The sequence below is a fragment of the Equus przewalskii genome, chromosome 19 (genome assembly GCF_037783145.1).
Source record: "Equus przewalskii isolate Varuska chromosome 19, EquPr2, whole genome shotgun sequence".
Taxonomy (NCBI): Eukaryota; Metazoa; Chordata; class Mammalia; order Perissodactyla; family Equidae; genus Equus; species Equus przewalskii.
The window spans coordinates 61,632,557-61,657,936 of NC_091849.1; the positions used below are offsets into that span (position 1 = coordinate 61,632,557).

The 25,380-nt window shown below is 38.0% G+C and overlaps 1 protein-coding gene across 1 annotated transcript in view; it reads right to left on the bottom strand.

Moving 5' to 3' along the window:
* Positions 1 to 10,573: 10,573 nt before the first annotated feature.
* Positions 10,574 to 25,380, bottom strand: part of LMBRD1 (LMBR1 domain containing 1) — a 112,004-nt gene continuing 97,197 nt past the window's right edge. The window contains exons 15-16 of the mRNA XM_070584845.1: positions 11,277 to 11,368; positions 10,574 to 11,141 (exon numbers count right to left, since the gene is read on the bottom strand). Coding sequence (XP_070440946.1) covers positions 11,025 to 11,141; positions 11,277 to 11,368 — 209 coding nt within the window. The 3' untranslated portion in view covers positions 10,574 to 11,024. The remainder of the gene's footprint in view (positions 11,142 to 11,276; positions 11,369 to 25,380) is intronic.

Below are 25,380 nucleotides of genomic sequence, written 5' to 3' on the forward strand. Positions count from 1 at the left end.
ACTCTGCACATTAAGTAAACAAAAACAAAAACACAGAAGACAAAGACTATACTGTTGTCTTTCCACAGCGACCCAGCAGGAGGGCCACGGGCAGAAGGCGGAGCTCGGAGGCTCCTGCTGGAGACCATGCTCCAACTACAGCTCACTGCTTCTGAGCCTGAAATAACTGGGCTGTTTTATTCTTGCATTTCATTATTTGGAGTTTTGAAATACAATTTGAAGAAAATAAGATGTCTAAGAAAAAATGGAGATATTAATAGAGATGATTTACATTACAAAAGTGTTTTTTAGTCTCAGAAAATATTTTCTGGGGGCCGGCTCCGTGGCTGAGTGGTTAAGTTCTTGCGCTCCACTGCGGAGGCCCAGGGTTCAGATTCTGGGCGCAGACATGGCACTGCTCGTCAGGCCACGTTGAGGCGGCGTCCCACATCCCACAACTAGAAGGACCTGCAACTAGGATATACAACTGTGTACGGGGGGGGTTTGGGGAAGATTGGCAACAGTTGTTAGCCCAGATGCCAATCCTTAAAAAAAAAAAATTCTCTCTCTAGGGTTTCTCTCACTTTAAGTTCTCATAGTACGATCAAATGCTTGTCTTTGAAACTATTAGGTACATAGCTTAGAGGCGAGACACAGGAATATTTCTTAAATATAAAGTATGTGGAGCCTTGATGATTGAAGAGCATTACAAAATGAAGGAAAGCGTCTTAGACATAAGGAGAAGAGCTAATAAACACTGAGAGTCACCACCTAAGACACACTACGCTGAGCACTTGATACTAATTCAGTGCCTCCAAGAAGAGGTAGTGTTATCCCAAGTTACAAATGAGGAAACTGTGACACGTAAAGAAGTCACTAGTACTCACAGTTTTCAAACCTGGAGTCACAGCTATAATTTTCTTTGACCCAAACAGAGAAAAAGGACACACATATTAGAAGAAGTGCAGGTACCTTAGAGATCATTTTGTCCATCATTTCTCCAGCTGGGCTCCATAGGAGAAGATATGTGACAAACACATCCCTGCTCAAATAAATTCGGAGAACACTGCATCTTCTCATCTTCTATCCGGTCAGTCACACTCCTGAATTGTCTGAATTCTTTTGTCAGCTCATATTATCTTTAAACTCAGAATAAAAGTTTATACTTTTTATGTCATTAGCCAACCTTTTTTTGTTCAGGAAAACCACCTAAGCAAAATAATTAACGGAGTAACTCACGGGCTGGCAAACTACAGCTAGCAGGCCAGATCCAAGTGAAGAATATTTTTAAAATTTTTAAGGATTGTACAAAAAAGAGAGAGAGAGAAATTATATGACAGAGTTCTTATGTGGCCCAGCAAAGCCTAAAATATTTACTATCTGGCCCTTTGTAGAAAAAGTTTGCCAACCCCTGGAATAACCAAACACTGAAGTGACAGGTAGAATTTAAGAGGTTTTATACTTACACAATGTAAATATGAGATTTTTTTCTCCACTCCACTAGTGAAGAAACCAATTTACAGAACAATTAAGTGGCAGTCAAATCAAAATGTTTAGTGGTGTTGTAACTAAGTTTGCTTTGCTTTGGCAGGTGAAAATATCATCTTGCCTGTGTCCAAGAGATACTTTATTTCTATAACAATCTAACTTATACTTCTCATTCGAATGACAATTTGGAGCTGTCCTGTTTTTCCCAGAGTTGAGTCTAATTTTGAGGCGGACGTTGGTCAGAGCACCACACGCTGGTACCCTCTCTGCTCCAGGTCACTGGTCTGCTCACCTCTCGTGCATCCCTCTTCCCATTCATACAGCCTCTTCCTGACCCTCTCCACAGTTCCTTCCTTGTCACTAAGGCCATTATAGACACACTTAACAGAAGCCAGTTTTTTTCTGCTTGGATAATTTATTGCCTTCAATTGGCTTAGCATTTGCCTATCTCAAGAGCCTTAGGCCTTCCCTAAGCTTAAGAAGATATCTTAGCATCACGGCATTCTATAATACCTCCTTTATAGCCTGTTACATTATAATTTTCTAAGTCTGAACTTATTTGCCCCATGGTTTCTAAACACCTTTTGAGAATAAGCCCCACTTTGTTTTTTTCATTTATGCATCTCCAGTTCATAGTAGCTTCTGTTACATACTAGGCCCTCAAATATGGCTTCAAGGTGATGACTCGCTAAATCTCTCCATTAGAGAAGGCTTTCAACCTTGATTATAGTGCTGTCAGCATTTGAGTTATTGTATACCTCAGGAATAAACTTATATTTCCCTTAAATTATTATTTTACTGGGCAGACTGGTCTCCTCTTACTTCAGTTGAGATTTTGTGTGACTATAATTATTTATACAGACACACTTAATGTCCTTAAAAAGTGTCAGATAAATGCAGTAGAATGTGAAACTGCAACGGTGAGGACATTAGATGTTATCAAATTTGATGGAGCTTTTCATTTAATATTAGAATATGGTCCAGAACAGTTTCTGGCACATGGCAGCTGCTAGTTGGATAGTCATTAAATGAATTATGTACGAGTAAAAAAAATCATTTCTTTTAGGGACACATTCTATCTTGGCCCACCAATGCCCCAGCTCCTAATCTGGGAGTAAGGCAGTTCTAAATGCTCCCTAATTTCTCCAAGTATTAACTTAGGTTGCCTGCTCATCTGCTATCAAAAATATATTACTTCTACAGACAACACAAGACTCTGCCTTACGCACATCGTCGTCAAGGAGCTCAATCTTGACTTGAGTACCATCCAGCAGCTTCGACACAGAGCTGAAGCAGGCATGAGTCTATGGGGAACCACACAGACAGCTGTGCACCTGACTAGCTTAGTTCTCCACAGAAATGTTGTCCTGAAGGTATGACTTCATATTTGCTAATCGGCTTTGTTCTGAGAAGAATGTTTTCACATTCCCTGTGAAATCACAGTTGAAGATTATGGGTAGTTCTAGAGTGCTTCCCAAGAACTTGCTAATGAGGGAAATAAGGTAGTCCTCAACAAAACCTATTAAATCAAAATGTGTGCGTGGAGATAGATTGATTCCTAGAACCAGAATATAGTGTAATCTCTACATACAAACCTGGTAAAAGAATGTGTCAATTGGGATCCAGTTAAATACAGTTGGCATGTGTCTAGGCCTGTCCAGGGCAGCACGACTCCATTTAGGGAATCAGGCAATCTGGTCACTTTGGAGGCAGTCTCTGCTCAAGGCAGGTGGATACTTAATCAAGCATCACACAGCCTGAAATGCCCTCACAACTACCTGTGCCACATCAATTCCATTCCATGCTTACCAAGCAGCCTTCTCATTATGATACTGAGAGAGTATGTGCTGTGGTTTGGAGATGCGAGCGCTCCAGTAACCAAAATATTCCCTATTGTAACTCTAACTTGATAGAGTGGTTTTTAAAAATGTATTCATGACATCAGACACATATGAACTTAGTAGATATTGATAAGGTCCAGTTGCTGCCAAGGACCACTCAGCTACAAATTCCTAGACCAAGTTCTGGAAGGATGGGGAATATCTTCTTCAATCCTAGAAGATCAGTAGCTGCCATCCAATGCCTGGAATATATAATTCCGGAGCTTGGTTATTTCCTGGGTGGAATGAACAAACAATGTACAGATAAAGCTAATTCACTTTGAGACTTCTTGGTAGCCAACTAGATTTGCTCTGGAGATCCCAAGTTGTGTCTCCTTGCATATGCCTTCCTATTTAAATTTTAGCAAAGACATTTGTTCATTATTAATATTCTTTACATAAGAATTCACAACGTAATTTCCTTCTAAACTTTAGTGCCAGAAAAAATTATCTCCAGGAAAACTTGAGTGCTTCCTTTTATCAACTGTAAAAACTTCATCATCCGACATAGTCTCCTGTTTGTCTTGGCTACCAGGAAATTCAAGATATGTGCATGTAAAATTACGATGACTATTTTGTCTTCTGATAAAACTTCTTCTTTAAATAATACCTGATCTTTTCTATCTTTAATGTCTTTGTTACATTTTCATATATTGCTATTTCTAAGTTTACCCATTGTACACATCTACTGACTTCCTATGATAAGACAGAATTTGCTTGCTCGGGACAGTGTCCCCACGCTTCCCTTTCTTCCTCATCGCCCAATGTTGTCATCTTACTATTTTTGACGCTCTTGGTTACCTTGACTTTCCTAACTCTAACTTGCTTGTACTTATCTTTTTTGCTTCCTCTACCAGTGTCTCGATTTCCCTCTTCTTGTCCCCTCACCTCACCCCGCCCCCATAGAGTGAGGATATTAATACCCTTTTCCCCTTAGGTCTTCTTCCACCCCCTCCTCCAGTCTTTCAATTTTTACTAAGTGTCTTTATCAATTGTCAAGGTTGATATTTACATTCAGTGCTATAATCAACGTCCACTGTGACCTATGGATTAATTGTAAAACCATGTATTACTGTAACTACGTACATAGCATTCACTAAGGAGCTCAGTTGTATACTCTGAGAACATTCTTTCCTTGTATTGTTTGCTGTTTTCCTGGAGCTCCTTTTTCTTCCTTTTTTTAAAAAAATTTTTATTGAGTTAATGATAGGTTACAATCTTGTGAAATTTCAGTCGTACATTACTGTTTGTCAGTCATGTTGTAGGTGCACCACTTTACCCTTTGTGCCCAACCCCCCACTCCACTTTTCCCTTGGTAGCCACTAATCTGTTCTCTTTGTCTACATTTTTAAATTCCTCATATGAGTGGAGTCATACAGAGATTGTCCTTCTCTATCTGGCTTATTTCATTTAACATAATTCCCTCAAGGTCCATCCATGTTGTTGCAAATGGGACGATTTTGTTCTTTTTTACGGCTGAGTAGTATTCCATTGTATATATATACCACATCTTCTTTATCCAAGTATCTGTTGAGGGCACTTAGGTTGCTTCCACGTCTTGGCTATTGTAAATAATGCTGCAATGAATACTGGGGTGCATGAGACTTTTGGAATTGCTGACTTCAAGCTCTTTGGGTAGATACCCAGTAGTGGGATGGCTGGATCGTATGGTAGTTCTACTTTTAATTTTTTTGAGGAATGTCCATACTGTTTTCCATAGTGGCTGCACCAGTTTGCATTCCCACCAGCAGTGTATGAGGGTTCCTTTTTCTCCACAACCTCTCCAACATTTGTTACTATTAGTTTTAGATATTTTTGTCATTCTGATGGGTGTAAGATGATATCTTAGTGTAGTTTTGATTTGCATTTCCCTGATGATCAGCCATGATGAGCATCTTTTCATGTGCCTATTGGCCATCCAGTATATCTTCTCTGGAGAAATGTCTATTCATGTCTCCTGCCCATTTTTTGATCAGGTTGTTTGATTTTTTGTTGTTGAGTTGTGTGAGTTCTTTATGCATTATGGATATTAAACCTTTGTCGGATGTATGACTTGCAAATATTTTTTCCCAGTTAGTGGGTTGTTTTTTTGTTTCAATCCTGTTTTCATTGCCTTGAAGAAGCTCTTTAGTCTGATGAAGTCCCATTTGTTTATTCTTTCTATTGTTTCCCTTCTCTGAGAAGACATGGTGTCCGAAAAGATCCTTTTAATACTGATGTCAAAGAGTGTACTGCCTACATTTTCTTCTAGAAGGCTTATGGTTTCAGGTCTCACCTTTAGGTCTTTGATCCATTTTGAGTTTATTTTGGTGAATGGTGAAAAAGAATGGTCAATTTTCATTCTTTTACATGCGGCTTTCCAGTTTTCCCAGCACCATTTGTTGAAAAGACTTTCTTTTCTCCATTGTATGCCCTCAGCTCCTTTGTCGAAGATTAGCTGTCCATAGATGTATGGTTTTATTTCTGGGCTTTCAATTCTGTTCCATTGATCTGTGGACCTATTTTTGTACCAGTACCATGCTGTTTTGATTACTGTTGCTTTGTAGTATGTTTTGAAGTCAGGGATTGTGATGCCTCCAGTTTTGTTCTTTTTTCTCAGGATTGCTTTAGCAATTCGGGGTCTTTTGTTGCCCCATATGAATTTTAGGATTCTTTGTTCTAATTCTGTAAAGAATGTCATTGGGATTCTAATTGGGATAGCACTGAATCTGTAGATTGCTTTAGGCAGAATGGACATTTTAACTATGTTTATTCTTCCAATCCATGTACGTAGAATGTCTTTCCATCTTTTTATGTCATCATCCATTTCTTTCAGAAAGGCCTTGTAATTTTCATTGTATAGGTCTTTCACTTCCTTAGTTAAATTCACCCTGAGGTATTTTATTCTTTTTGTAGCGATTGTGAATGGTATGTTCTTGAGTTCTTTTTCTGTTAGTTCATTATTAGAGTATAGAAATGCTGATTTATGCAAATTGATTTTATACCCTGCAACTTTGCTATAGTTGTTGATTACTTCTAAAAGTTTTCCAATGGATTCTTTGGGGTTTTCTATATATAAGATCACGTCATCTGCAAACAGAGTTTCACTTCTTCCCCCCCATTTGGATTCCTTTTATTTCTTTTTCTTGCCTGATTCCTCTGCCCAGGACCTCCAGAACTATGTTAAATAAGAGTTGTGACAGAGGGCATCCTTATCTCGTTCCTGTTTTCAGAGGGATGGCGCTCAGTTTTTGCCCATTGAATATGATGTTGGCTGTGGGTTTGTCATATAAGGCCTTTATTATGTTGAGGTAGTTCCCTTCCTATGCCCATTTTGTTCAGAGTTTTTATCATAAATTGCTGTTGGATCTTGTCAAATGTTTTCTCTGCATCTATTAAGATGATCATGTGGTTTTTGTTCCTCAGTTTGTTGATGTGGTGTATCACGTTGATTGATTTGCAGATGTTGAACCATCCCTGTGTCCCTGGTATGAATCCCACTTGATCATGATGTATGATCCTTTTGATGAATTGCTGAATTCTGGTTGCCAAAATTTTGTTGAGAATTTCTGCATCTATGTTCATCAGTGATACTGGCCTGTAGTTCTCTTTTTTCGTGCTGTCCTTGTCAGGCTTTGGTATCAGTGTGATGTTGGCCTCATAGAATGTGCTAGGAAGTGTTCCATCCTCAATTTTTTGGAATAGCTTGAAAAGGATAGGTATTAAATACTCTCTGAAAGTTTGGTAGAATTCCCCAGGAAAGCCATCAGGTGCTGGGGTTTTATTCTTTGGGATGTTTTTGATTGCTGTTTCAATCTCTTTCCTTGTGATTGGTCTGTTCAAATTGTCTGCTTCTTCTTTAGTAAGCTATGGGAGATGGTAGGAGTCCAAGAATTTATCCATTTCCTCTAGGTTATCCATTTTGTTGGCATATAGTTTTTTGTAGTATTCTAATCTGTTGTATTTCTGTGGAGTCTGTTGTTATTTCTCCTCTTTCATTTCTGATTTTGTTTATTTGAGCTTTCTCCCTTTTTTTCGTTGTAAGTCTGGCTAGGGGTTTGTCAATTTTGTTTATCTTCTCAAAGAACTAGCTGTTTGTTTCATTGATCCTTTCTACTACCTTTTTTGTTTCAATAGCATTAACTTCTGCTCTGATTTTTATTATTTCCTTCTGCTGACTTTGGGCTTTGTTTGTTCTTCTTTCTCTAATTCAGTTAGGTGTAATTTAAGATTGCTTATTTGGGATTTTTCTTGTTTGTTAAGATGTGTCTGTATTGCGATGAATTTTCCTCTTAGTACAGCTTTTGCTGTATCCCATATGAGTTGATATGGTGTGTTATCATTTTCATTTGTCTCCAGGTATTTTTTTCATTTCTTCTTTAATTTCTTCAAGGATCCATTGCTTGTTCAATAGCGTATTGTTTAGTCTCCACATCCTTGTGCCTTTCTCAGCTTTTTTCTTATAATTAATTTCTAGCTTTATAGCATTGTGATTGGAGAAGATGCTTGTTATTATTTCAATTTTTTAAATTTGTAGAGGCTTGCCTTGTTTCCTAACATATGGTCTATCCTTGAGAATGTTCCATGCGCACTTGAGAAGAATGTGTATTCTGCTGTTTTTGGATGAAGTGTTCTATATATGTCTATTAAGTCCAATTGTTTTAGCTTTTCGTTTAGCTCCACTATTTCCTTGTTGATTTTCTGTCTGGATGATCTGTCCATTGATATGAGTGGGGTGTTGAGGTCCCCTACTATTATTGTGTTATTTTTAACATCTTCCTTTAGGTCTGTTAATAGTTGCTTTATGAATTTTGGTGCTCCTGTGTTGGGTGCAGAGATATTTATAAGCATTATTTTTTTCCCTTTTTTTCAATATAATATGCATTTTAATTTCCTTTGGTGTAGTGGTGCTGACAAAGAAGTCAGCTCCAGGGTCCTCATTTTGCCAGTACCCGCTGCACGGCTGAATAAATTAATTACTGGTTTGAAGTGTGGACAAAACATGAGCACCTTGACCTTTGGGAAAGCCACACCCTGGATGATCTCAAAGTAGGCATTTTCAGAGGACTTCAAAGGAAGTATGTTCTTCATTAGTGGAAGTCACAACATTTAAATCAGCTTCATGAAAATATAAAGTTAAAGCCATTCCACATGATCAGGAGGAAAAAAAAACTTTGTTGGAATAAAAGTAAACTTCTAAACAGACAGAAAGCAGAAGTTTAGAATCTAAGAAGAAAAATATATATTTTAGAAATACAATTAGCAAAATAAAAAGCTGAGGTTGGTCTGACCAAAAAACCAAAAACACACCATTCCTAGAAGTAACGAAATGTGTATGTAACATTCAAGACAAATATGATAACACTTCTAAATGTCTAGGTAGGAAAATAAATCTTAAGATCAGGCTAAATATACATTTCCCCTTAATAGAAATGCAGTTTATATAGGCTTAAACCAGGTATTCAGCCTTTAGGATTCTAAGTAGCAAATTCACCTGTCAAATGAGTGCCTTCCATGTGCAAGCAGCTGTTATAGGTACCGGGACAAGGCTGAAAACCAGATATGTGTTCAAGGACTTGCAATCCAGAGGAAGCAGACATGAAGCAGTGCCTCACAGCACACTGCACGGGGCCAGGCAAGTGGGAAGGACAGCACCCGCCTCGACCCAGAGGACTTAGAGTAGGCTGCCTGAGGAGATAATGCTGAGGCTGAGGTTTGAAGAAGAAGGATTTTCTTTGGAGACAAAAGGAAGGGAATGGCACCATAGGCAGAAGGAACACTGCAGCAGAGTGGGGATGGGAGAAACCAGAGCCGTGTGGATAACGGAGCTATTTCACAACACAGTGTGAGGATGGCAGAGGGAGCTGGATAGTCAGGTAAAGCCTTAGACATCACCTGGCTGACAGCTTGTGGATTTCATTCTAAAATAACCAAAAGCTTTTCACGGCAAAGAAATGGAATAATCTGATTTGTAGCTCCAATGACAACGCCATGAGTGGCAGTAAGAATGGAGAAGAGGGGGGCTGGCCCCGTGGCTGAGTGGTTAAGTTCACACACTCCGCTGCAGGCGGCCCAGTGTTTCATTGGTTCGAATCCTGGGTGCGGACATGGCACTGCTCATCTAACCACGCTGAGGTAGCGTCCCACATGCCACAACTAGAAGGACCCACAACGAAGAATATACAACTATGTACTGGGGGGCTTTGGGGAGAAAAAGGAAAAAATAAAATCTTAACAAAAAAAAAATATTTTAAAGAATGGAGAAGAGGGGATAAATGGAAGGATAGTTAATAAGCAGAAATCAACAGGACTTGATTGCTTGATGAGTCAGGTGTACAAAGCAGAGAAGGGAGCTCGCCTGACTTTTGGTTTGGTAATCAGGTATGTGCTGCTGCCATTTGTCAAAAAGCGAATACAAGAGGAGGGTTGGTATTCCCAGGAAAAGAAGGAGTTCAATTTTCAACATGTCGCAATTGAAGAGTAATTTCTGTCGAACAGACAAATAAAAGTTTGAAGCTTAGGAAAGAATAATACAGCTAGAAACCACAGGTATATGAGTTTGTCCCCAAAGAAGATGTAAAATAAGAACAGAAGAGAGTGGAATCCTGGTGAATAACAGTAAAAGTGCAGATGAAGAAGCCGAGCACGATGGCTATGAAGGGACATCTAGAGAGACAAAGAATCAGAACAGGGCAAAGGGGCACAGAAAGTCAGGGAGAGGAGAATTCAGTGCGAGACAGTTTTCTCAGAAACTTAATAGTATTGTATTTCAAGGATCATAATACATGCTTTTTCTGAGTCCCCAAATTTCCTTCTGTTAGTAAACGGGGATATCATTTGTGATGATTTCTCACTACGTAGAATGTGTTCAAAATGCCCCATTGATATTACACAGCTTCCCTAGACCTTCTGCAAATTCTAAACCTTTAGAATAAAAAAGCATCTTTAAAGCTAAAATATGATGTCATACATCTTAAACTGATCAATAAACTGATTTTTTCCCAGAATTAATTATTCTTGACAATTCCCCCATTTACGCTGGAATACAATTTTGAGGTTAGCTACCTACAACAACGTATCAAGGCCTTAGATACTGTGAGGGTGGTGAGCTGTCTAATGGATTAACATCCGAACAAGGTCACATGTCTTGAAACGCCATGTGCTCTAAAGCACCCAGCAATGTGAGATCCGTTCATGAAATCTATTTGAACGGCACTAAAGGTTTAATGTAGAAAACAGAAAACAAGTGGCAGAAGGGAATAATATTTATTTGTCAGTTATATTGTGAATGTTATTTCTAGACACTCAGATATAGACACTTTAAAATTCCACATTAGTCTAGAGACCCAAAGGCACAGATACAAGTGATTTATTATGTTTTTAAAAAGTGACAAAAGGGAATCTTACTTCTGGAAGATTTTTAATCAATTCAACACTATTATACACTAGGGAAAAAAAAACTTCCACAAACATCCCCTCATAAAGCCAGTAGTTTTATATTTACATAGTATTATTATAGCAATTTTAAATGTTAATCTATAATACAATAATGTTACTTCAGAAAACATAAAAAATATAGTTTTTTTAATAGCCATGCTCCCATTTTTGATGAAAGCTAGTCAGTTCACCCTAATGTTAGTTTAACACTTTAAAAATGCATAACAGACACTCAGCCAGCTTTAGGAAACCTTGAAGCCGTCACACAGAATAGGCAGAGGGCTCCACGTCGCTGATGTCTGAGTCGTCCTCATCCGCCCCTTCAATCACAGACTTCTTCCCTTTACAACAGGACACGATTAAGCCAATCAAGAACACCTGTCAATTTAAACCAGCCGCACGTTACTGCTCAAGTCTAAACGCACTCAGCAAACAGTGAATTTAAAATCCAGCAGCATTACTGTGATCCAAACAGACCTAAAGGTCAAATCATCCCTGGACACCTGTACTCACCCCAAGAAAGGCCCAGTTACCAAAATAGTAGGCAGCGCTGAAGAACCAGAACTTGTGCAGGAACAGGTAGGTCCGGGTGACAGTGCACTGATCTAGAAAGAAACACGGGACTACGTGAGCTCGTCTCTCTCTTGACATGGACTACTAATCCCACATCTAAAGGGCTACTAATCAAAACTAATGACCTGGGGGACACAGCCATTGAAACCCAGGACTGTCTGCAAAGCCACTTTCCATCACCTTAATACAGGTGAAATTCCCAACAAATAGGGCACATTTTAAAAAATGAACACCACCAACGTAATCCTGGCTCTCGAGTATAAAAAAGTCATACTAGCTAGTTCAATTATTTAAAATAGAAAAAGCATTTTAACCTGGAGTGCCAAACATGTCCTAAAACAAAACAGATAAAGTTTTCCTGATGAAAATTTTTTAAAAAAGGTTAATCATGTGTGGTTGCAGTTTTCTAAGAATCCAATTCTCAGGACAGCTCAAACTTGAGAGGGTTTTTGAGGTTTGTTTTTCTTCTTTTCAAGAATGCTAGTGAAAAGATGGCTGCTTCTGCTAAAGAAATACAAAATAATTGTTTGCTGATATGCTTACCATTTGCATTTTAGATAGCATTATAGCTTGAATTAAAAAAAAATCATACACTTTTCTCCTTCAAAAAAACAATCTAACTCTTAAAGAGAAGGTGGCAGACGCAATGTTTGACATTCGTGTCAGACTCCATACTGGTTTTATCAAAATACATCATTTCCATTAGGATACAAGGTCCCTATATTGACATATATCTAGTAAATGATGTCTAAGGAAACAGTTGTTTATTAAAACCATTTAGAAAGGTCTAGGGTAGCACAAGATAATAAAGCTGATTGAAAAATCATATATGCTGCAGCTAACACAGGATGCCAACCTCACAAATTTCAGAGGTCCTTTATTCATTACAGAAGACAATTCTTATCTTACAAGGCAACTTCTCTTCAGTCTATTAATTACCAGATTATGATTTCTGCATATTTTTATCCAAAACGGAGAATGGCAAAAATTCTCCATGCAATAAGGAGACCAATATCACATGCTACTGTGGATTAAGAAAATACATTGTTGATTTCTAAAATTCTGAACTCTCTTCTCAGCTTCAGTAAATATGTGCTATCTCCTCTTAAAACTTAAAATTGAGCTCGGAATTTTTATTGTACAAGGGATCTAATACACTTTAATTTTTTTGAACATCACATGGTTTTCTGAAAAGTAGCATTTAGGTTATTTCATCCAAACACACGACCTGTTATGTCAAGGCTCAGGTACGTTACGAATACACTTAGACAATCTAGACCCATCTACTCTAACCCCCCCACTCTACTTCTGTGTTTACTTCTGCACCGTTCAGCACCCACTGCACAAAGCAGTCTCTCAGGTACGTTATGGAAACACTTAGACAATCTAGACCCATCTACTCTAACCCCCCCACTCTACTTCTCTGTTTACTTCTGCACCGTTCAGCACCCAACTAGACAAAGCAGTCTCTTTTTCTGGCAGGAAAACACACAGTTTGATAGAAAAGCAAGCTCTCCCTTTCCTAAACAGGGACCGCCCATCTAATGCCCATCTATGGATCCCCCGAGGGCTTCCTTCATATTCTTTGCTCTCTTTCTAAATAGAAAATCTAGAAGAAATATCCAAAGTTCCCTAAGAAAAACCAAAAAGACTTCAAGCAGCAGAGGCTAAACAAATGTTTCTCTCCCCCACATAATCACTGCCACCCAAGATTACAGTTTCACACGGGGCGCTGGGAGTTCAGTCTCACAGAGGAGACACCTGGACAGGAAACCATCAGTCACATCCTTCTCACCTCTAGTAGAGAACTTCCTGTGCAGTAATACAGCTATTCCATGTGTCACTCTCCCATCAGACAAGCCCGAGCATTCCAGAGTGCCCATCAGAGCACCTGGCATTCATATTCAGTATGACTAAAGAAGTAAACTAAATTTTTTTAAAAGGGGCATTTTATTTAAAAATCACATTGCTAAATAATACATTTTCTAATTTATCTTAACTAGAATCTGACAAGATTCCAAGGGTGTCAAAACACGACACTTGAATATGTCTTGAAAATGAAAGTATAAGTAAAATGGCCAGCACGGAGAAGGAAGAGCCCAGACTCCGTCTCTGTCAGACATGGTGTCAAATAGCATTTGGCCATTTCTTTGCCAGGTGAACGGAAAATCTAAACCATTGCTTGTAAAATGTGGGCCATCACCTTATTCCTTACAGGGTCGTTCTAAAGACCAAACGAGGTATATCAAAATCCCCATGCAAAGCGGCAGTTAACATCAATTTTCTCCTTTCTCCTCTTCAAGGCCTAACTGACCCCATGATAAAGAACACAGTTCTCAAGAGCTGCTCAAATGGTCACAAGAGAAACAACTAATCTTCAGAGTTTAGCAGTAAACGTCCAATAATCATAAGGCAGGCCACTGCTCAGGCATTAGCATCATGACCACTCTGTACATGTTCACTATTTTTCTGACTCTATAGTCAAAACAGATACAAACGGATTTGGTGAAATTCAAATGTGTGTAATTCAGTAACAGGATACCTGCTAAATAGTAATTTACTTTTAAATAAAAATGACCAATTTAAATATTTCAAAAATGAAGAGAGTGACAGGCTGGGACTAAAGCAAAAAATCCCTGTTCACAATTATTTTAAAAACAAGAACAGTATCTTCCACGGCTTAAGTATTATGTGAGCTCTGCTGTACAAGTACAAACCTGTTTGAAAAAGTCATTCAACCTTCTCAGCATTGCTCACACTCAAAAGTTCTATTACTTATTTCCATACTTAAAGATATTTTGGGAGTTGAAACTTGACTGAATTAGAAATTCAGGACCAGGACATGAATTACAAGACAGAGGCTGAGCTGGAAAAAGCAAGTAAAATCAAATCATTTTTCCCAGAGGTCTAATGATCACCTCAGTGACATTTAAATTGGCTTACACTCCCTGCTTCTTTTGCCCACCGCAAAGATATCTTACATATTTTTCCTATCAGTGTATTTTACATTTTACCATTTTCAAAGGTTGCAGATTTGACACAAGGCTTCCAAAATAAGATATAAAGATAAAATCATTGTTAGAGTTCTGCTTTGTTGCTGAAAAATGACACTAGACCACAAATCCACACACACACAGCTCTTTATGGTTATCTTTATATATATATATCATTACATTTATATTTACATTAAGTGGCATATGTCCACAGAAGAATTCTGGTAAATAACCCCATGCATACATTTTATATTCCAGTGATGACTCCACACTGGATAAATGGAGGGGGCTTCTCTCCTCACCAGCTGCCACCTGCCAGCTGCTCAACTGGATCACAGAGCTCTAGGAGACCTAGCGACGTCTTTCTACAGGTATCTAAAACAATTATAATAAGTATTTGGAACTTGGTTTGACCTTCAGAGTAAATATAACTGGTGGATGTTTCATTTAGAGATTCTAAGTCAGAAGTGCTCTAAGCTCAGAAATGTTCAGGGGACTTCCAACTGTTGTTCCTCAAAAGGACATATAAAAGTTCCAATTAAAGAGCACATTTTAACAATGAAAAACTAATAACAGGGGCTTGAATAAAAATTTGTTTTTGACGACAAGGTTGCCATACAAAAAGATGACAAGTACAAGGGCTGAGTACGGCCGTGGAGCACCTGAACACCCAAAGCTCCACCACCTCCTCCTCCTCTGCTCACCTGTCATCACACCAGAAAGTGCAACCAGACCATCGCTTCTCACGTAACAGCTGCCTCTAGAAATATATCTGATATGGTTTATATATTATCTCTTGCTTGCTTTCAGACTACTCATTATGTCATTGTTAAAGCACGCTGACTGCCACTAAGATAACTTCGGTTATTAACTATGATAAATAGCACCTTCTACTTTAAATATATTTTTAAAAACAACATTTAGTGTTGATTTAAGCCTCAATCAAGTCATCATCATGTTATACCTTCACTTGAAATCAACTTCTAATTAATTACACTCTATATTTGTACTTAATTTATAAAACGAATCTTTGTATTACATATGCATATATAGAGAGGGCATCTGAGAAAACTCATGTACGATGAAGAATAAATTTTTGAGCAAATACTTTGTTTGACTAGTGACAGAAAAACTGGCAGAAGATTGGACTATTTAGAATGCCACTTCATTTCTCATGGTTGTCCATGATTATGCTAACTTTGGTTTTTGATGAGGGTCTTGCCACTATTGAATATTTGTAATAGACATATAAATCTTAACTGTATATAGGCCAAGGAGTTTGGACTTTATTGTGATACGATTAGGAGTTATTTGTTAAATGGCTTTAAGAAAGGGAGTAACATGAGTGAGGCACAGATTGGCGGAGGGACTTGAGTAGAAGAGGTTCACCAGGTCAGGAGACTATGCAAGTGAAAACAGGAGCTACCAGGACGGAAGGGAGGTTGGATGTGAGAGGCTTTTAGAAGTAAAATCCCAGTTAATCATTGTTTTACTGTCAAATGGATTTATAGCATAAAAATATATATACATAAAAACATTTGAGAAACTAGCAACATACACGCAAATAAGAAAAGGGAGGTGGGAAAAAAATTAAAACGTAATAAAAACCAAAGTTGTATATCTATCTTAAAATTTAACAAATGGTGTCCAGTTAAATCAATGTTTTGTTAAATCTCCCTGGGGGGACTGGGTAAGAGGGAAGGAAAGAATTGGTGAACATCAAAAATCACAGACATTCTAAAGGAAATAGTTTTATTCTATTTTATGAACACACAAACTGTATCAGGCTAGTAAAGATAAGACTTGCCAGATGTTTTGCACAAAGAATGAGTTTTATAATAACTATTTTTAAGATCCAGTATAATTTGTATTGAGCTCTGATTACATTTAAGTAAGGTTAAAGTATTTCAAAGGTGGTAAAAATGTATTGCTCCATTAAGAAAGAATACTAATTTCCTTTGTATTAGTAATTAGCCATATAAAACTTATAAAGGGAGTTATGAAGGTAAGCATTAGCATACAACCTTAGAAACAAGCACAAACTGTATCACTGAACTCTACAGTAATGAGATTTACTACCTATTAGTGTAAATTATCCAAGGATAGTCAAATATAAACAATTATTTTCTACTATATCTTTTTCATAAAACAATAGTATTTATGGGGTATAACAGACACTATTAAAGTTAGAGACAGCAAACAGACACTTATTTCTTGAGTCTGCCACTCATATACTGTGAGATTCTGGGGTGAGTCATTTAACTTCTAAGAATAAGTTTCCTTCCAAGTGACATTGAGATACTATCTGCTTATGGTGGAGAATGATAGGATAGATTGGCTTTCTGATAATTAAATAGAGAGAGAAATCTACATGTGATTTGAAAAAAAAAGATTGCTGTTTAAAAAAAAAAGATTAGCCACCTTAAGCAAGAAACTACATAAGTGGCTGAGACGTTTCACAAGATTACCTAGGCTGGCTTTGGTGTGGACTCTAGAGAACTTAGGAACCTTACACCTAATTAACCTCACTACAGTGCTTTAGCTGAACTTTTATTAACGCAATCAAAATGTCACCTAGAAAAAAAACTTCAACATCAAGAGACTTTCTGGATCTCAAGCAAAATCCAAGAAAAATGATGCCCTGATCAATACTTAATTTTCTGGTCTGCATGGCAAAGTCACTTGACAATGGACACAACACATCAGGCTATCTCAGTGGGATGATACCAGCCAATAAGATCAATGAGGCCCTCTGTCTGACTCCATGACTACCTAGAAACTACGTGACTGTAAATCTGGTTTTCCATACAGATTCTCTCTCTCTGGTGAGCATTCACTAACCCTGAGCCTCTAGTTTCTTTGATAGTTATTCTTCCTGTGGTAAATTAATAAACTGCCACCTGGCTAATACATTAGTATCTTCTCTGTCCAGTTATCAGAAGCCAAATACAGATGCTAGAGATCAAGGTATGGCAGCATTCTTAGATAATTCTATCTCATCACTCTAACTTCAATATTGCTCTACCCATTTGATGAGCAGAATTAAACCAAATGAGCCTGTCAACAAAAACTTATGATTTGTCAAGTAAAAGACTATAAATTTATAGTACTTAACCATGAAGAACTATTTTAACTTGCTGAAAACCAAGCTTTCTGGTTCAAGACGCCAGACAGAGCATAGTCACTTGTTTCTTGTCCTTCCCAGGACCTCATTAAAGTTATAGTATAATAAACCAGGGGCAACCTTTTAACAGCAGAGAGAATGGGAGGAAGGCCATCAGGTGAGGAGAGAGTTCAACAATAGTCTGGAAGGAGGAAAACCACATTTAAAAGGTCCCCAGTAAAAGAGCTGCTTTTCTTCCTGTTTATTTTAAAATATAACTTAAGGATCAAGAAACTCCAGTCACAGAGTTCCCAATGATGAGGATTCCTAGTTCCTGATACATAAATACAAATTAACATAAATATGAATAGGTCATCAGATATACACAGAAAACTATCAGTATGAAGGGACAGAACAAAATAAACAGCATCCAAGATAAACAGAATCGTAATTTAACTTAAAGGAAATCATTAAGAAAAATGGTTAGTATCTTCAGATATTGAAGACATTACATCCATAAAACAAAGATGCTTGAAAAAGAACAATTAGAACAATAAAGTAATCAAGGAAGGTAAGAATTTGTTATATGAAATAAAAAATTCAAGATACAGGTTGAAGACAAAGCTGAATACAAATCCAAGAATCTAGAGCAAAATGGTAGGCAGAGAATATGAAATATAAGACAGACATCAATTGAAGATATCCAGAAAGTAATGAATATGAGCTCCCTAAAGGGAAAATGGAGAAAAGAGAAGCTATCAAGTTAGCTTCAAAAGAAGAAGCAGACTTGCATTAGATTTCTCACCAGCTAAAAATGAAAGACAAAATGATGCCATGCCTTTAAAGTTCTAAAGGAAAGACTCCTTATGTAGAATTCTAAGCACAAACTACCCATCAATTGCATCAACTGTGAGGACAAAATACTTTTCAGATATACAAGGACATCTCAGATATCTATTTCACACAAAGCGTTTCTTTTTCTTTTTTTTAACTCTAGCAAAACTAGGGGCTTGGGGGAGAAAATCAAGAAAGAAGAAGATATGGTTTATACCGCATCAGAAGTACAGTGAACAGAAATTCTAACATTAAAGCTGAGCAGCAAAATTAGAAAGCAATTGATTTAAATAAGAAAAGGAAGTCAGCATGCACTTGGAAGAAAGTAAATACAATGGGTCTCATCCAATGATAAAGTGAGCAAGAAGCTACAAGATATTAGGTATAATAATCTTATGACATTTTTCCAAAAGAGAAAAAAGGAACAAATGAAAAAAAACGTGGTTCAATTCTACAAATGTCTGAAGGAGACAGAAAAATATATGTATTTTCTTATCCTCAAGGAGCCTATATTCCTATAAAAGAGTAGCATAGAGATAAGATATATAAATGACTACAAATTTAGACAAGGTAGTAATGTCATAGGAAGTGTACACGCTATGGGAATTCAAAGGGAAAAAAGAGACTGCACATGTGTCTACAGGTTCAAATAGGGGGGTCACATTTGAAACAAACCTTGTCAGATGGTCAGGATTCTGACTCATGGAAATGGGAGCGGTGGGGTAGAAACTGGCTGTGACATTTCAGGAACAAGTAGTTGAAAAGCAAAGGTGAAAAAGATGGCTATATTCAGAAAATATATGAACAAAAACTAGAAACTTGTAGGATGTGTTAAATAGAGGTAGTCCTTCAATCTTAGACTGAATTTACAAGATGATGAGAGGGAACACTTACGGTTTCTACTGGAGGAAGGGCATTATCAGAGGACTTTAGAACAGTGGCTTCCACAGTGTACTTCCCAGACCAGAACCATCAGAAAAGTCTAGAGTCCCACCTCACATCCACTGAATCAAAAATTTTGTAATCTTTGTTTAACAAGCCTTTGAAGTGATTCTGACGCGTGTGAAAGTTAGACACATGCTGCCTCAGAACAACTAAGCCAAGAGCACCCTGTGTGTGGATGAGCATGGAGCACTAGTCAAAAGGTACAGCAATTCACGTGAGATGTAATTCAAGTGAGACACAGGGGCATTAAGACAACAGATTGCATCTCTTAGCAACTGATTAAGTGTGGAGAAACAGAGAATGAAGGTAATTGTGCTCTGAAGAAGGGTGGTGTGAGAAATAGTGAAGTCAGGAAGTACGGTCCAAAGCTTTATCTAAGAGTCTGTGCCGTCCTCCCCAAGAACTATCCATTTTGCACATCTTTGCAAACATATTACCAAAATAAGGCAAGGCTCTGTACATTATTCTCACAGGACTGGTAAGTCTCATTTAGAGTTACATATAGATAGGTAGCAGGCTAGGAGCATCATTATTTGCCTTTCTTCCCTGACTCTGAGTAATGCCCTTACCTTGCGCACCTCATCACAACTACACGCATGCTCTCAGCCATGAGGGAAAGCTAAGGGAAGCGTGCAACGACCAAGGGTGGGACTGAGAAGTGACTATTTTATCAGTTCTCAATTTAGAAAGAATACCAGGAACAAAACAATGTCAAGGAGGCTCAAAGAAAAAAAAGTATAACCTTATTAGCTGCAAACAGATTTTAGACAATTATCTAGATATTATCAAAAGTAGAATATAAAACATCAAGCAACATTTTCTAATTAAAACTCTAAAGAACACAGGCCTCACCCCTGACTCCTTTCTCTCTCATACCCCACACTGACTCCTCAGCAAATCCTACGGGCTCCAGAATCTGACCACCTCTTGCCACTCCCACCACCACAAGCTCCCATCGGATTCCTGTAAAAGCCTCTGTCAACTTGCTTTTGCCTCAGTTTATTATGGTCAAACTGTAACCCAGAGTAAACCGAGCCCGTCACTGGTTTAGTTGTATGACAACGCAGCCACAGCCATCCAGGTGTTGTCTGTGGCAGCTCTTGTGCTGTGATGGCAGAGCTGAAGAGTGAGAGACTACTGTATGTCCCACGGAGCCTAAAACACTGGCCGTCTGGTCCTGTACACAAACAGTTTGCTGAGCCCTGGTCTACACGCAACACAGCAGTCAGCATGATCCCTCAGGAGGCTATCACCTCATGTCACTAGCCAGCCCCCACCTTCCAGATACCTTCCGCCTGAAAGTAAAGGTGAAGTCCTCGTAAGTAAGTAAAGGTGCTGGCCCTCAGCCCTCCACACACCCCCTCTGCATTTGCCGGTACTTCCCTCAGGAAGCTTTCCCAGGCACCTGCCTTTGCTCCTCACTTCTTGAGGTCCTTTTGCTCCAATGTCAGCTCCTCGGTAAGAATTTCCTTCTACTCAAAACTCCAAACCATCCTCCTTCTGGGCACCACTCACTCTCCTCTAGTACTTTATTTTCTCCATAACACTTCCCACCTGACATACTTATTTGTCTCCTTCTACTAAGTAAGCTCGTGGGGACGGGACTATTTGCCTGTTTTGTTCCCTGCTGCATCACTAGTACCTAGAATAATGCTGGCCCGTGGTAGACATCAATAAACACTGGTTAAATGAAAAGCACAGGAATAACAAATAAGTAAAGTTAAATGATCACATTAAGAAATTAAGACTTTATAATTTAATTAAGAAATTAAGACATTTATAAATTTATCTTAGAATTTCAAGACAAACAGGACTGTCATTTTCTGTATTAGTAAAAAAGATATGTCAATATTATCACATTTCTAGTAGAGTTGACTTATCCTGATCTTACAGACTAAATCTATCCTTAACTTTCCCATCCCCACCCCTAAATTTGCAGACTATAAAACAAAAAGAGCATATAGTTACTTTTAAAGGTCATTGCCCCATGCACTTCAGTCTGAGGAAAATGACATATAGTCTCCTGAACTGGATCTTCTTCTTAATCAAGAAATTCCAGAAAGCTAAAATTAATTAGCTTCACTTAATATGGGGTGGGAGGTGTTAAACTGATAGTCCATATTCAAACCTGCCTTTTAAATCAACAAAATAAGAGTCTGGTACCATTTTCATTTCAAACTATTCTTACGGACCACTCACCCGGGCACACAGCACCACAGGAGACATTAGCAATACTGCCATCCCAAAGCATCAGTGTCCCCTTTCAGCCTCAGCTCTTAAAGGTTAGTTTCTAATGAAACCCCTGGACCAGCTTCATTTTCAACCTGTTAAAATTGGCTTTTCTTAAAATGAACATTTTATTTATATCTATATAAATCAAACATCAAGTATCAACTAGTGTGATAACTCTGTTAACACGACTGGTTTTAAACAGAACTGACTCTCCTGAAAAACAAATTTTTTGATTTTTTTTGCATAAAGGCCCAAGTTTGGGTGGGTGGGTGGGTAAAGAAATCACCTGAATCCATTGCTAGTGAGAACATAAGTGTTTGAGCAGTATTGCTCAGTTACCTAGCCTTCTAAATAAAATTTCCTAGAACCTCAGAAGTTCAAGTAGAAAGGAACATTCCATACTCTGGGAAAGAGATGGCACCTAGAATTTAAGAATTAAGCTTTTTCAAAGTCTCAGTAAGTACCCTCCCCACTCCGACTTTCAACAAACCAAAATGGAAACAGTCTTCTCTAAAATCAGCATCTACGTGGCATGCCTCTGCCTGTCTTGTCTCTCACTGTTTTTTCATCCTTAAAAAGGCTTAAGAGTGTTTTTTCTTCAATCATAGAATAAAAGCTATTTATTTAAAGAAAAAGAATGGATAGCTACTTTTTATCTTTATTCCAAATTTCACTTCCTGAGGAACAGACTTTTAGACTCTATGTGCAACACCATAAAAAAATGAGGTAATACATACACTCTTCCATCTACCAGTATAAGGTGTGTATTTTTCTATGTCACAACATATAAAACTATATCCTTACACTGTATGTGATGTTATTTCAAGTCTCCTCATTTATGGAGAAATGTTCAGTTGTATCTTTTTGTTTGCTATTTCTTACCTAACCTTGGTAGGACTTGGAAACTGGTTAGCTATCGTAAGAGCAAGAAAATGTAAATGTGACTTCAAGATTTCCATCTGAGTAAACAGTTCAGGGCAAGGAAAAGGACAACTCCTCCCACCCCAAGCCCTGAGGCTGACAGGTCAGGAAGACAAGTGGGAGAGGAAGCAAAGGAGTTCAGTCTTGGACTTGAGGTTTGAGGGGCCGGCAGGACATGCATTTCCATATAGATAATCTAGCAGGCAGTTAGAAAATAAGAACAGAAACTTAAGATTCTGAATTGCTTGATTAAATTATTAAATCTCGCTTAAAATTTTCAGCATGACTAGGCTTATTTATTGTCAACTGTGAACTCTCCAAAATACCACTGGAAAACCTCATTATCTAGCAAAGCTAAGTTTGAGACTAACTAGAGTGAGAGAGAACAAGGGGGAAGACAGGATATTTGTAAGGCTTATGGGGTGGGGTGGGCTGGACCACTTTAATCAAGGTCTTGCAAGGTGGGGAACTGGTTAGAAGTTGGCTAAGTTTATAATACAAATTTTGGACTGGTAGACAAAATGATATGCAGTCCTGAAGCACGCCTTATTGAGCAAATAATCTTGATAAGCAAGCTATTTGTTTCACAGTCAGGAATAAGTATTTCCTGGAGCAAGTAGATAAACTATTTTTGTTTGTTCTCAGTATCATTTAACATTTGTTGTTAGTGCCATGGGGCGGATTCCGACTCCCAGCAACGCTGTGCACAGCAGAGCGGAACCCTGCCCCGTCTTTCTGTGCCATCCTCTCACCTTCTAGAGCTCTGTCAGAAAATGCTCCCCTGCTATTCATAGGGTTTTCATGGCGAGTTTTTTCAGAAGTGGGTGGCCAGGTCCTTCTTCCTAGTCTGTCTTAGTCTGGAAGCTCCACTGAAACCTGTCCACCATGGGTGACCCTGCTGGTATTTGAAATCCTGGTGGCATAACTTTTGGCATCACAGCAACACACAGCCACCACAGTGTGACAACCGACAGATGGGTGGTGTGGTTCCCTGACCAGGAAAGGAACCCAGGCCACGGTGATGAGAGCATAGGATCTTAACCACTTGACCACTAATTATTTAACACAGGGACAGAGAAATATGTCTGTGCCCAGAACTCTCGAACATTAGCAACATTATATTGGTGTCAGTTCCCCACATTTTATGGGATTAAAAAGCTTTTAAAATTTATTGATCAGCATTTAGGAATGGTTTAGGCTTTAGTCTATTATGAACTGTTAAAATATGGCACTCTGGAATGGACAGCATGCTGGAGTCAACAGAGTAAATTTGGAAAATATCCAGGAAAAAGAAGGCTGGGTTGCTGACACTATCATAAAAAAACTACTTTTATTAGAAAATCCACCTGTTTCTGCTTATAGTTTTCAAAGCAAAAGCTTCACATGACAAAACTGCAAATATTGCTCTATCATTCAAAACAGGTGAGAAATTTACAGAAGAATCAAATTGTTTAAGAAAGTTGGATTATATCACCAAATATACAACACCATCTTTGCATTTAAACTGGTGGGTTATTTAAAAATATGAAAACATTCTTTAATAAGTTTTAAAGTACCATGTGCCTTTAGGGAAGAGGTTTAATTTCTGAAGAGTTTAATATGTTCTTTGTGGATTTAAACTGTCCTTTTTGCACAGAGCCTCAAAAGGAATAAATTCTGTAAACCTAGTCAAAGAATGACTCATTTTACATGATTGAATATGTCTATAATTAAATCAAGGTTTATCTGAAGCTAGAAATTTACACCAGAAGTGACAGGAAAATTTGAGAGATGAATTATTTTGTAGCAGATTCAAAATTAAACAAGAAAGATTAATTCACTTTCATAAGAAGTTACACCTCTTAATCTAAATTGCTTAGAGAATTACCAAATAGCATTGTATTCATTAACTTTTATGTTCAAAGTATGTTCTGTCATTTTGTAGGGCAAAATACATCATGTTAAACCAGTGGAGATATAAAATTAGATTTACAGGATTAAAGAAATAACATATGAGTGTAAGTGTTTAAAAGTACTATATAAATAAAGTATAATTATATAAAAAATAAAACGTATGATACCCCCAAAATGGTAATTAGAAATGGTTACCTTTAGTAGCTCCATACCCAGGCCTATACTTGGTAATGTCAGTTTTTAAAAGAGTTGCCATTTGGTGGTGTATAGTGGTTCTCATGTGGTTTTCTTCTCCCTTTTATCATTCTCTCAATATATACACACTTACGTTTTCTGAACCATATCTTGTGTGACTCAACCTCTTAACATTTCAGCAAAAAGATATTCTCTTCCATAACCAGAGTACAGCTACTAAATTCAGGAACTTTAAAACTGGTATTCTATTTTTAAAAGTTTACTCTACAGTCCATATTCCAACTCTGTGCCGTTTATCCCAGCACATTCTTTCCAGTACTTTTATCCTCTAGTGCAGGATCCAGTCCCGGATCAGGCACTGCATTTGCTTATCACATCTCTTTAATATCTTTAATCTTAACGGCTCTCAGCCTCTTTGTCTTACGGCATTGACATTTTTGAAGCATAGAGGCCAATGACTTTACACCATGCTCATCAGTTTTCAGTTTGGGTTTGTCTGACATTTCTTCAAGATTTGATTCATGTTCTCCCTTCTTCTCAGGGTGTCATGCTTGATGTACATGATGCACTGCCCCTCACTGATGTAACTTCGTTCACCTGGTGCGGGTGTTGCCCACATTCTCTGATGTAGAGTTACCATAGTACTACTTTCCTCTCACAACTAATAACCTGTGGAGAGACCTCACTGTGGTTTTAGTCTGTAGTTCTCTAAATTGAGGTTAATTTCAATTACTATATGTTCATTTCTAAACATTGTATTTGGTTCATTTACAAATCTTGTAGGGTTTCATTCATTCACTCTCTAACAGTTTGTTGTTTGCTGCTAATATTTTTGATCTGGTCTTGCTCCCTTTATCAGTCAGCTGTTCTATAACGCGAGCTGGGAATTCCAGCATGGGGTCTTCACAAGCCTCTGCTGCTGCCTGCT